We start from the raw sequence: 12,262 nt of genomic DNA on the forward strand, positions 1-12,262 counted from the left end.
CATTCCATGTTTATATATTTAATTCACTTGCGTTAGAAAAAAGAATATATATATATACAACTTGAAAAAAACAACAACAACAAGAAAAATATTTATAGCATGAAAAAAATACAACACTAAAATACACAACATGAAAAAATACAACATGAAAAAAATTCAACATGAAAAATGTTACAACATGAAAAAATTACAGACAAAATTTTTAGTTAGGAACGATGCTACGGCAATTAAAAGTAAAACTTTGTCTAAAATATACAACACTTTGAATTTACTAAATCAAAAGCATTTACTAAGCAAAACAGTGTTTTGTAATTTCATAAAGTTAAACCAAGAAATTCAACTTAGGCTAAGTACCATTTCAATCTTTTTGTGGTAAATGCAATAAATATATTGACAACAAGTTTAAACATCCTAATTACAGTGATTGATACATTACAGACATCATACCATTAAAAATTCAATAAATTTAATAATTTATTTACATTGGATACATCGACATATGTTATTGTCAGTGACATCACTGCCAAATCTTTTTTAAACGTTTTTCTTTTGTAGAAAAATTTTAACTGATATAAATAAATGACGAGAAACCACAATATATTCCGCGTCATTACAATGAAATAACAGTGTACAATCTTATTTTCTTGCAATGTTTGAGCTAGTATATTTATTTAAACCAGGGTTCTTAAACTTTTTTTTACTGCGGCCCCTAACTTTTTTTTTCGGGCTTTGCTTGGACCACAGTAGCCAACAAAATTAAAAATGTGCCGCATAAATTACCGTCCCAATACAAATAGACTTCCTAAATCTGCTGATTTTGGTCCAAGAAATGTGAAAGTGAAATGGAGTGTAAATACATTCAGTGAAAAAAAACTGTTTTCTTTCATATATTGAATTATTCTTAAATACACACTAAAATTCCAAAAGGTCTTCATGGACCCCAGTTTAAGAACCCCTGATTTAAACTAAATTGCATAACAGTGTGTTTTAATAAAAAAGGCACTTTTATCACTCATCTGTAAACCTGGTTCACAAAGAAAATGAATCACAAAAACAGCCAAGTTTTGCCCCATTTTTTTTTACCCCTTTGGAAAGGAATGTGGTGGTTACTTGTTTCTTTTTTACCGCAAAAAATTTTGGTGGCCTAACCCCCTAATAATTTCAACCCTCGCCCATTACCCACCAATAACCCCAAACAGGGCTAAAAACTCCGGTGCCAAAACTGCGGGCCATTTAAACTAGGGCGTCCAACTGTATGCCAGACCCACGGCTTGGGGTATTGCTGCTTATTGTGTGTTTCTTGTCTTTATGTGTGTTCTTGTTTTTATCTGTATCTCCACTTTTGACGCCTTTAGAGAAGAAAAAAAGATCGACCAAACAATCATGTATACAGATTCGATATGTCTGCAATGGCTTTCAGTGTAATAATGATACGTAAGCCGTGATCGCTGCCACGCTGGTCAAAAAGCAGCTTCAGAAGGGCTAGATCTCAGTTGTTAACACAAGTATGTGTGTGTATCTCTCATTGCACAAAATAAATCGTGTCGCGTTATTTGTTGTGCAAAAAGGATGACTGGCGGTCGTTGATTTCGTCATTGTTCACAATAGCTCCGGTGGCGTCTCGAACTTGGCCGTTGGCATCGGGCGGTGGTGGCGGCGGCGGAGGGGGTAAAATCATGGGGGATTTTTCATCAGTAGGAGGCGCCGGAATAGAAGTAGGCACTGACGGCGGGGGTGGTATACCACCACTAACAGGTGGTGGAGGGATACTGCTGTTAGATTGATCATTAGGCTTTAGTGGCGATGTTGAGCCAGGCACGACTGGTGTTGTGGCTGCCACTCCCTTTTTCGGCCTCGAATCCGGTGTTGCTTTTCCGCTAGATGGCGCTGCAGAGCTGCTTTCGATTTTGTGCCGAGGGCTCGTGCTTGGAGTGGAAGTAGGCGACTTGAAGGAATTCATGGACGCGCTAAGGCCGGGTTCATCGCTTTTAAGGCTGAATACGGAGCTGTCATCGCCTTCTTCTTCTTCTTCATTCTCTTCTTTGTCATCCTTCTCTTTTGCGTCGCTCGCCGAAGTTGATTTTTCTCCGATTACTGGAACACTGACCTGCGAAATTTTTGTATATGTACTAAGTCAGGGGTTTCTTAAACTGGGGTCCATGGACCCCTTGGAAGTCCGTGACCTAGGTTTGGGGGGTCTATGAAAGCCTAATTTAAATATTAGTGTATATTTAAGAAGTAATAAATTTTTCATAGTTTAAATAAAAAAATAGGTTTTGAACAGCAAATTTCAGAAGTGTTTTTGTATTGTGAGAGGTTTATTTGTATTGTGGCCCAAAAAATTAGGGGTCCTCGATAAAAAAAGTTTAAGAACCGCTGTACTAAGTGGTATCAATTGTTTAACCTGATAATTTGTACAAAAGGTATGACATACCAAACCGCGTCCTTACTAATCTCAGACGATTAAAATAAATAAAACCGAAACGTTAGACCAATTTTTTATTTTTTTTTTATTTTATTATTATTTTTTTTTTTAAACTTCAAAGCACGGGAACACTGACCTGCTAAATTGTTGTGCATTGTACCGGTACCCGATAATTTGTATCAAACAGGGGTACTTAAACTGGGGTGCAATGAACCGCTTGGGGGTCCGTTAACTAGTATTAGGGGGTCCATGAAGGCCTAATTAAAGTATTAGTGCAGTGTTTACCATTTTTGGCTTGCGGCATCCTACAGAAATTATAAATTAGTTCGCGGCACCCTTGCTCGTATTTTTGCTGAGTGGTTAACTTTAACGTAACAATAAACGAGATTGACACAGCACATTCACTGTGTAACAGAGTTGAAAAAAAACTTTTTAATTATTTGCACTTCTTTCATACACAAAAAATTGTATCAAAAAGCTTCCCAATAGAGCTAAAATTGGAATCGTAAACAATTTGAAATATCTCTCGGCACCCTTGAGCTTTAAAAATGGCCCCCTAAGAAGTAAATAATTTTTCAAAGAATAAAGTTTCATTAAAAATGCAAAGGTTTATGCGTTTATTTAGATTCCATTGTACTTTCACATTTTTTGGACCGAAATCAACAGATTTATGACGTCTCCCTCGTATTGTGACGTTAATGTATGACGTCATTTTAAAAATTTTCTTGCCTACTGTAGTGCATGCAAACCAAAAAATAATTTAGGGGTCTGCAGTAAAAAAGTTTAATTGGACGGCAATCCGATATCAAATGACGTCATTACTATACCCAAACCAGCAAAATAAACACAAATAAACTTGTTTTAGTGTTAAAACGGTAATTACTCTTCAGAATCGCATAAGACCTAAAATATTATAGCATACCAAGGGTTAAAAAGCGCTGTTTTTTTAATTTTAGGACCTTGAAGGTGTCTTCGATCAAAGCTTTGAAGCAGGGATTCTTAACTGGGACCCGTCGACCCCTTTTTGAGGTGAGTTGGCTAGTTGTAGTGTTTAAAGGCCTTATTAAAAAACAATTATTTAGACTTCATTTCAGTTTCAGAATTGTTGGACTGAAAACAGCAGTTTTTTTTTAAGTCTACTTGTTAAAAAAAAAGTGACGATTTAGAAGTTCTATCATAACCCGTATTGAAGTAGGTAACTTTTTTTGTACGTTTCCAATCAACGAAAAACCGCTAACCATTATGTACACCGGAAACTATCACAGGCTAACCGAATTTGTCGATCAATGATGCAACAAGGCAGACTCACTAGCCTCATGATATGGTCCTGTAAATCCCATTAAATACAAAGTTGCTTGTACTAACAGATTGTAGCAAGCAATGGTGTCATAGTTATTACTCAACTTGCTCCTCTCTGAGTCTGTGTAGGGACCGGAGGTCTTTAGTTCGAACCTCACTGCAGGCTAGTTGTTATTAGTTGTAACCTGCATTGCTTACATCATTGGTCGACAAATTCGGTTATTCTGTCAAATGCTTTCGGTGTACTATTAAACTTATGCTGTTATCGTAAATCGAAAGCGAAAGGCTTAGATCACAGTTGTTGTGCACATATGTGTGTATCAAACCATTATGATTTTAAAATGGACGACTGTTTCTCGTTTTCTTACCTTGGTAAGTGCCTTTGGTTTGGGAGAGGTCGTTCTTGATGGAGTGCTGCTGTTTATACTACTGGTATCTCTCTCACTACTGTTCCGGTCTTTAGTCCTGGTAGCTAGACGCAGTATTGGACTGCTGTCAAACGCTTGGTTGTCGTTGTCGAAAACGTTCACCTGTAGAAACATTCAAGTAATGTTTTTTTATTCAAAATATCTTATTTATTTTTACATTGATTAGCGTACTTTGCATAGTTTGATTTTATTTTATACTTACAAAAAACGGTCTTAGTGTAAAGTCGGTGTTGTTGATTTATTTTGGGAGACCGAAATAGTTTAAATGTGCATTAAAAAACCTAATTAGCGCTGAAATTTTGCGTTGAAACACTTTACCAATTAATAGATTGAACCAGTGTTTCCTAATGTTTTTACCTCGCGGCGCATGAAAAGCAAGCTCAAGTTTTGTTTGAGTGGTATTTTTCTTAAAATACTTCCTCGTATAGTTGCTTTATTTTTAAATAACCGTGGGGTGAATAAGCTAAGCCGAAAGAAAAAATGAAAGATTATTTTCCACTTGCCCGCGGCGCACCTTGCAACGTTTTGTAGTGAACCAGTCAAGAAGCGCTGGATTAAATAATTAATTCTTACGAATGATAGTCGGAAAGAAACATTTAAAATTTACTTGAAATGGTCCGGTCAGTTTGTACAGCCAAATACCAAGTTGAATCTTATTACAACATAATAAAAATAGGTGACAAAACAGTTTGTTTGTTTGGAAACTCGTGGAAATAAATAAATTACATTACTTTAGTTGAAATGCCGGACTGGGCTCATGCGAAATTCTTGTCTCACAAGCTTTGGTGTTTTCACACGTTTTAAAGGAAGCGGTGGGCAACCTACGACCCGCGGGACAGATCCGGCCCGCCAACGAAACCATGCAGCCCGCAACCTATTTGACAAACTGGGCACAAGGCCATTCCGAATTATTTTTTGGCTATTTTAATTATATAAAAACATTTTTTACTTTGGAAAATCTTGTTCCTTCATTAAGTGTAAATTGCAAGTTTACTTCCCGATGGTTTGTTCCGACGCGAAAATACGATATTTTTGTACAGTGATTTTGGTATATACTGATTTTAGTCTGGTGACTATGCAGATTGCTTCTTTAGTAAACGAATAATTTTGCAGTTCACCTTTTAACATAAATATGAAACAATGCGGGTATATTCACACCGGTTGAAACTGACAATAATAACGCTTCGGACGCAAGTAGCGCGCGTTCCAACTCTCCCCTGGGGCATTGGGAGTAGCAAAAACTAAAATGTTAGGAAGATTCTACTGACATAAAAATGTCTGACTTTAATTTTAATTCTTAAGAATATTTTTTTGCTATAGTCATGGTTGACATTTAAACTAGGTTATGTTTTTCAAAGCCATAATAACTTTGCACTTTCCCGATAAACCTTAGTTTTATTCCCGATAAACAGTCGTTGCCGTTGTTATAGTAAGATGAGTATAGTCTATACCAGGGATGTCCAACCTGCGGCCCGCCTGAAATTTTTGTGCGGCCCGCTAGTCATTTTCACTCCCAAGTAGTATTTTAAACGTTCAATATTAGCCTAATTAAAATGTAATAGTCAGCTTTTAGGGGCGCATTAATAGTATAATATGGGTAAAATATATATATATATATACCTTAAAGGTCCGTTAGAACTCAAGGCCAATACTTAATCTTGAAACTTGATAGGTTCTGCGGCCCATTAAATTATTTCAAGTGTCAATGCGGCCCACTATAATAAAATGTTGGACATCCCTGGTCTATACAGTTAAAGTTTAACGGCCCACAGAGTAAACCTTTCTGAGTTTGGTTTTGGCCCACCATTAGAAAAAGGTTGTCCGTCTCTGTTTTAAGAAAACCAAATTTAAACCGAAGTTGTAGTCCTAAAAATTAAAGAAGAAATCTTATTATATCTAACACTAAGTATTTATGATTTAGATTAAATTTCCCAGTTAGTTTGTACATCAGAATACCAAGTTTAATCCCAATAAAAATAGACGTTTTAAGGAATGGGTGGCCCAACGCAAATCCTGTGGCCCGTGCCCTCTTAAAAACTGGGCCTGGGGACATTCTTCATATTTATTTTTGGCTTTTTCAACAGCGTAAAAGCAAGTTTTTTTGCGCTTCGGAAAATCTTGTTCATGCTTTGAGTGTAACTTGTCGTTAGAATCCTTTCAATAACAAAATACCCTAGTTTTATCCCTGATTCACAGTCGTTGAGGTTATTGTAATAAGATACATAAAGTCTACACAGTTAAAATTTAACTGGGCCACAAAAAACTTTCTGAGTTTGGTTTGAGCCCGCGAGAAACCAAATTTGTTTAGTTTTTCACATACACTGCTGTGTACCAAAACCGAAGTTGTAGCAATAAATCAAAGCAGAAATCTTATTATGTCCACAGCTCACCGTTGTATTATAAATATTGCGAAAGCAGTATGACAAGGCTCATATTAAACTTTAATTAGCTTTGCGTTATACTTGCGCTGGCATTTGGGTCGAAAGGTGAGAAACACATTTGTGTTTCTGTTGTTGACAAATGATTGCAATAAATAACGCTTATTAGCTTCCTGTTACAAGTGACAATAATATAACGCTGGGGTCGTGATTTTGACTGAAATCGAAATTGTAGTAGTAATTTTAAGCAGAAACCTTCTTATGTCTACGGCTCACCGTTGCATTCAGTAACACCGTTCAATTCATTGTTGTAGTCCTAATTTAGAGCAGAAAGCCTATTATTTTAACCGTTGTATTATGAACAGCGTACATTGTCATGGCGTTTTAATTCGTTTTTAGGGAGCCGAATTTATTTAGTTTTCAGCATAATTTGTTACATTGGTCGGATAATGCGCAAGAAACTCTGGTTTAAAAGAAAAAATTTTAGAAAAAATCGACCGAAAACTGCAAGTTTTAACGTTGATTGAAAACTAAAGTTGTAGTCCTAATTTAGAGCAAAAAGCTTCTTATTTCACCGTTGTATTATAAACACCATACATTGTCATGGCGTTTTAAGACCTTTTAATTTTTAGTTTTCGTTTTAAGACCCTTCAATTTTTAATTTTTCACATACAATGTGTACCGAAGGGCGAATTTTAGAAAAAAAAAACGGCCGACAACTGCAAGTTTCAGGGTTGAGTTGTATTATTAACACCTTACAACGTTACAGCGTTTTAAGGGAGAAAAATTTATTTAGTTTACCACATACAATGTATACCGAAACCCGAGTTGTATAGTCCTAATTTTAAGCTATATGTTTTTTGGCTATTTTCTTATGTCTACGTCACACCGTTGTATTATTAACACCGCACATTTTCATGGTATTGCAAAATGTTTTAAGGGAGCCAAATTTAGTTAGTTTACCACCTAATTTGAATGGTTAGATTTTTTAAGATTGTTTCTGAGCAAGAGTTTTCTAAAACTTAAATTGCGAAAGCAATACGACGAAAAGGCTCATATTAAACATTACTTAGCTTCGCGTTATACATGCGCTGGCGTTTTGGTCAAAATGTTGAGAAACACATTTGTGCTTCTGTTTTTGGCCAATAATTGCAATAAATAACGCTTGTTAGCTCCCTCTTACAAGTGACAATACTATACTTGACAGAAATCGTAGTTGTAGTTCTAATTTTAAGCAGAAATCTTCTTATATCTACGGCTCACCGTTGTATTAACACCGTTCATTTTCATGGCGTTTCAAGGGAGCCAAATTTATTTAGTTTTCGACATAATTTGTCAGATTTTTAGGACGAGAGACTGCGGTTTAAAAGCAAAATTTTTAGAAAAAAAGGCCGACAACTGCAAGTTTCAGGGTTGATAATCTGAAGTCCTTTAAAAGCTAAAACCTTCATATTTCTGCGGCTTACCGTTGTGTTATTAACACCGTACATCGTCTTTTTGTCTTCTACCGAGTCCGATTTTCTCCAAGGATCATCTGACTTGTTAATTCGCTGCAGTCTTATGTCGTCAGTTCTTTCCGTGTGTATCCATGGCGAACTGCGCTCAGCTATCCTTGCCGCTTTCTGCACATCAAAATACTCAATGAAAGATACACACACAGCCCTTTTGAAGCTATTGCATTAAAGATTACGGATTTGTTTTCATACCAAACCGAAAGCCATTAAGGACTAACCGAATTTGTCGATCAATGATATAAGCAAGGCAGGCTAGACAAACAGCTAACCTGCAGTGAGATTCGAACTCACGACCTCCGGCGCTCTACCAACTGAGCTACTCAGGCTCAGGGGGGAGCGAGTCGAGAAACAGCCATAAACCGGATACAGTAAGCAACGTGGTTTTGTTTGTTTCTCGACTCGCTCCTCTCTGAGCTTGTGTAGCTCAATTGGTATAGCGACGGTACCTGTATGGCTGGAGTTTGGCTTTCTGATGTAGTATTGTACGTGTCTGTTGCATTTTATTATAATTTTTTAAGTGCTCAATCACAGTTGTGTAAGTGAAAGAATGTCTCGGTGGCCGTTCAACATCGCTGAGACGTTTAGGGTTTTAAATTAAAACTTAAGTTAATTCAGTTAAATTCTTCAAGAAACGTAACTATACACGATCTGTTTGACCTTTGTGTAATTTTATAGTTCGAGCCTAAATCCTATTTCAAAAGTGTTGACTACAAAATTAAAAATATTTTATAACGTTGGAGCATAATGGCTTGTGGTTGTCGTAAAACGTAGTAAGAACAAAGCCCTTACAGAATTAGGTAGCATTTTGAACGTTTCTAATAAATCTTTAGATAATGGATGGAGGTTTTAGTAAGACGTAGTAAGTATATCGAAGCCCATATAGAGGTAGGGAGCATTTTGAACGTTTCGAATGACTCTTTATTCTTTTTCAACATAGTCCGCTATGTCAACGTTGTCAACTATAAAGAGAGATTTCGAAACTACTTATTTCTGCATGGGCTTTCATATTTTTACTATACGCTTTATAACACTGATTTAGTGCCACTCACCCTTTTCTTTCGCTTAACCAGGCAGTAAACCAGCATTCCTATGGCAATAATGAGAAAAAGCGCCGCCCCAATGATAAGGCCAAAAAGCCAGGGTTCCAATCCGAGAATGGTAGCAGGTGCCGATGTTATCAATGTGCCAGTGGTCGTCGCATTGGCCCTGGTTTGAGTTGTTTCCGACACTGTACTGCCGATAAATGGCGAGCTGGTGACAGTATTTACAGACTGACTAGTTGGCGGCTCGGTAGTGGCAGTTGTGTAAGTTGGCACTGCCGTCGAGGGACTGACAGTTGTCGGACCTGTGGTGGTAGGGCCAACAGTTGTCGTAGCCGCTGTAGTGGCACTGGGGGTTGTCACTGCGTCGGTTGTGACACTGGCAGTTGTCACTACGTCGGTTGTGGCACTGGCAGTTGTCACTGCGTCGGTAGTGGCACTGGCATTTGTCACTGCGTCGGTTGTGTTATTGACAATTGTTACTGGCGCGGTAACGGTTTGTGCCACTGTTGAAGCTTCGCTGGTGGTTTGAGCCTGGCTAGTGGCAACTGTGCTTGCCACTTGGGTGGTGTCAGTCGAAGTGGCACCTGCCGTGGGGTCGACAGGCGGTGTAGTGACAGTTGTGTTGTCATTGGTTCCTATAACTACTGGCGCTGATGTCGCCATTTCGACAGACGCCTTTGTGCTTGTTGTATTTACCGAATTTTCTAAAAAATAATTTTTAACTCAAACCAAGCCAACAAGCTAAACTACCTTTATCCTACAAAACACAAAGAACATGCGTTGAAAACATAGTTTAGACCTAAGTTAAAAAAAGAGTGTAATTGAAATTAGGATTGTCCGATAAATTTAAATTGGAGCCGATACCCAATGACAAGTATCGGTACTCGTCCGATATTGGGGTTATATCGGTGCCGATCCGATACCAAATTAATTTGATCGTTTTCGGCCATAGTAATGACGTCATTTGTTATCGATATCGGAATAAAATACAAAAAGATCGAGGAACGATCGATATTGGTTCTTTCAAGAAAGGCACACGAGAACGGACTGAACGTAAATAGCTAAATTAGTAAAATAAATGTGGGGTACAATGACGGGCCTTTAAACGTAGAATGAATATCCTACCTACTTCTGTAGGGGCTTTGACATTCATGTGCGACCAAATTACTGACGAACTGCATATTGTTACACATACAAAATATCGGCTGATTGCAAAACGTTGACTTTGAAAATAAATGATAGATAAAATGTGTCACTCTTGCAGAATAGATGCCGATTGCAACAACAAAAACGTTTATTTCAGTTTTAGATCTATCGTGGAAAAACTGATAGATGATATACAAAGGCTAGTTCGGCATCTATTTTCTATTCATATTCATCCTAGTCAGGGGGGTGAGCAATTATTTTTGACATTTACTGTGCGACTTAATAGTAACGAATTGCATAATGTAACATTCACAAATAATCTGCTAATTGCAAAAAAGCCATCTATTTAGCCTTTTTTTATTCATATTCACCTATGTCAGGCGCAATGTGGTTAAAACGAGGGTCGCATGAGAAACATAAAATGTTTCAGAACGCTGGGTCAAGTTTGGATCTGAAATAAAGATAAACTAAAGTGTGATTTCAAGTAGAAAGAAAGCTGCTAAAATCGTTTTTCTGTTGGGGATATAGGATGCCCACAATTGTAATTTATTGAATAAAATCTACTTTGAAGCATAATGGTTGAAGTTTGTAGTAAGATGATAGGAAAATCAAAGCCCAAACAGAAGTAGGTATCATTTCAAACGTTTTAAATAAATTAAAATAATGGTTGGAGTTTGTAGTAATACGTAGCAAGAATATTAAAGCAAAAACAGAAGAGGGTAACATTTTTTGAACGTTTCGAATAACTCTTTATTCATTTTCAACATAGTGACAGAGTGTTTTTAAATCGAGATAAAATATCGTAAATACTCAATAACGTTTAAAAAAGTTTCATGCAAAATAAACGGCTGGGCGGATTACACTGCTTCGCTCTATGTAATTTGTCTAGGCCTGGTCTAAGTTATGAGCAATACTGCATTGTTTTCTTCGAGCATACGCACATCCTATTTAAGTGCATTCAGAAGGTTCACAAGTTCAGGATGAGTTTGAGCCTGAGAGCTGTTTCTGCGTTTCAGTAATTTTGCTATTGCCCCTCTAAGCTTAAACCAGGCGTAAAACTTAAACATACAAACAGTTTTTTAGAACAGCGTAACAGCTAAGCTTTTTTGACGCAAATCTCTTTCCTGAACTCCGGATACAACAAAGAAATGAGCTTCAAACGTTTCAAATTTATTAATGTGACCCATGTCTCCGTTATACCTCCACAATTTTCTCAAATTTCAAACCAATTTTAATAAGTCTAACCATGTGAACTTCTGAAGTCGGCGACCCAACAAAATCAAACGGCCACCTAATATTAAGACGTGAACCATAGATTGAGAAACACTGGTTTAGATTATAAATAAGTATTTTCTGCGCCTACGAAAGAATAAGTATTTCATGTTAGAACACTTTCAATGTTTTATTCATATAGAATTTTTTTTTTTTTTTGGATGATTTGATCTTAATCAATTGCATTTAGGCGGATTTTTTTGTGGAAAAAAAATACCAGGATTATATTGTCTCTTTTGTTAAAAGATTTTTTAAAGGAATTTTCGTTTTCATACTGTGGTTGAATAAGAAAGAAAATACATAACAATAAGTGTTTCAATGAATAACTGCCGAAATTCATTTAAACCTGCCATCGAAGGCCTCGTAACTCATTCTTTGTCCGGGAATTTTTTGAAGTGATTATGCAGCGTTATAAAAACCACAAGTCAGTTACTTCCTTATTGCAATTTTCACATGACGTGATGTTCCACAGTGCGTCTATTGAACAGTTAATGTATGAAAGGGCGTATCTTTATAGAATCCAAAACCATTGGCAGCAGGTTTCTGCTCGTCGATCACTGTTCCGCTGACGCGTATACGACAATAAAACTCAAAGTTTAATTATTCCAGTGAAACCAGGATCAGACTTTTTTAAGTAATATATATTTCGCCTATAACTGGCATTGTCTTATAGGAACTAACTTATACAATTATAGAAACTGACGATGCCAGTAATGGCGAAATATAGATTTTCAACAATTGTCTGATCCTGGTTTCA

At 36.8% G+C, this 12,262-nt stretch overlaps 1 protein-coding gene across 1 annotated transcript; it reads right to left on the minus strand.

The window, feature by feature from the left end:
- LOC146141526 (uncharacterized) lies at nt 1-9,833 on the minus strand. Its single transcript, XM_083389827.1, has 4 exons — nt 9,094-9,833; nt 7,997-8,152; nt 4,093-4,254; nt 1-2,107 (listed from the first exon to the last, which is right to left on the minus strand). The coding sequence occupies exons 1-4, from the start codon at nt 9,748-9,750 to the stop codon at nt 1,550-1,552; spliced, it is 1,533 nt and encodes a 510-aa protein (XP_083245953.1). The 5' UTR covers nt 9,751-9,833; the 3' UTR covers nt 1-1,549.
- Between the last annotated feature and the right edge of the window lie 2,429 nt (nt 9,834-12,262).

This window comes from Ascidiella aspersa, chromosome 5 (assembly GCF_963924565.1).
Source record: "Ascidiella aspersa chromosome 5, kaAscAspe10.2, whole genome shotgun sequence".
Lineage (NCBI taxonomy): Eukaryota > Metazoa > Chordata > Ascidiacea > Phlebobranchia > Ascidiidae > Ascidiella > Ascidiella aspersa.

Bases quoted from the DNA above. Each gene is read 5' to 3' on its own strand.
- LOC146141526 (XM_083389827.1), bottom strand. From the start codon at position 9,750: ATGGCGACATCAGCGCCAGTAGTTATAGGAACCAATGACAACACAACT. The intron at 4,255-7,996 runs GTAAGCCGCAGA...ATGTTTCTACAG, and splicing joins ACGGTGTTAATAACACAACG to GTGAACGTTTTCGACAACGA. The intron at 2,108-4,092 runs GTAAGAAAACGA...AAAATTTCGCAG, and splicing joins AACCAAAGGCACTTACCAAG to GTCAGTGTTCCAGTAATCGG.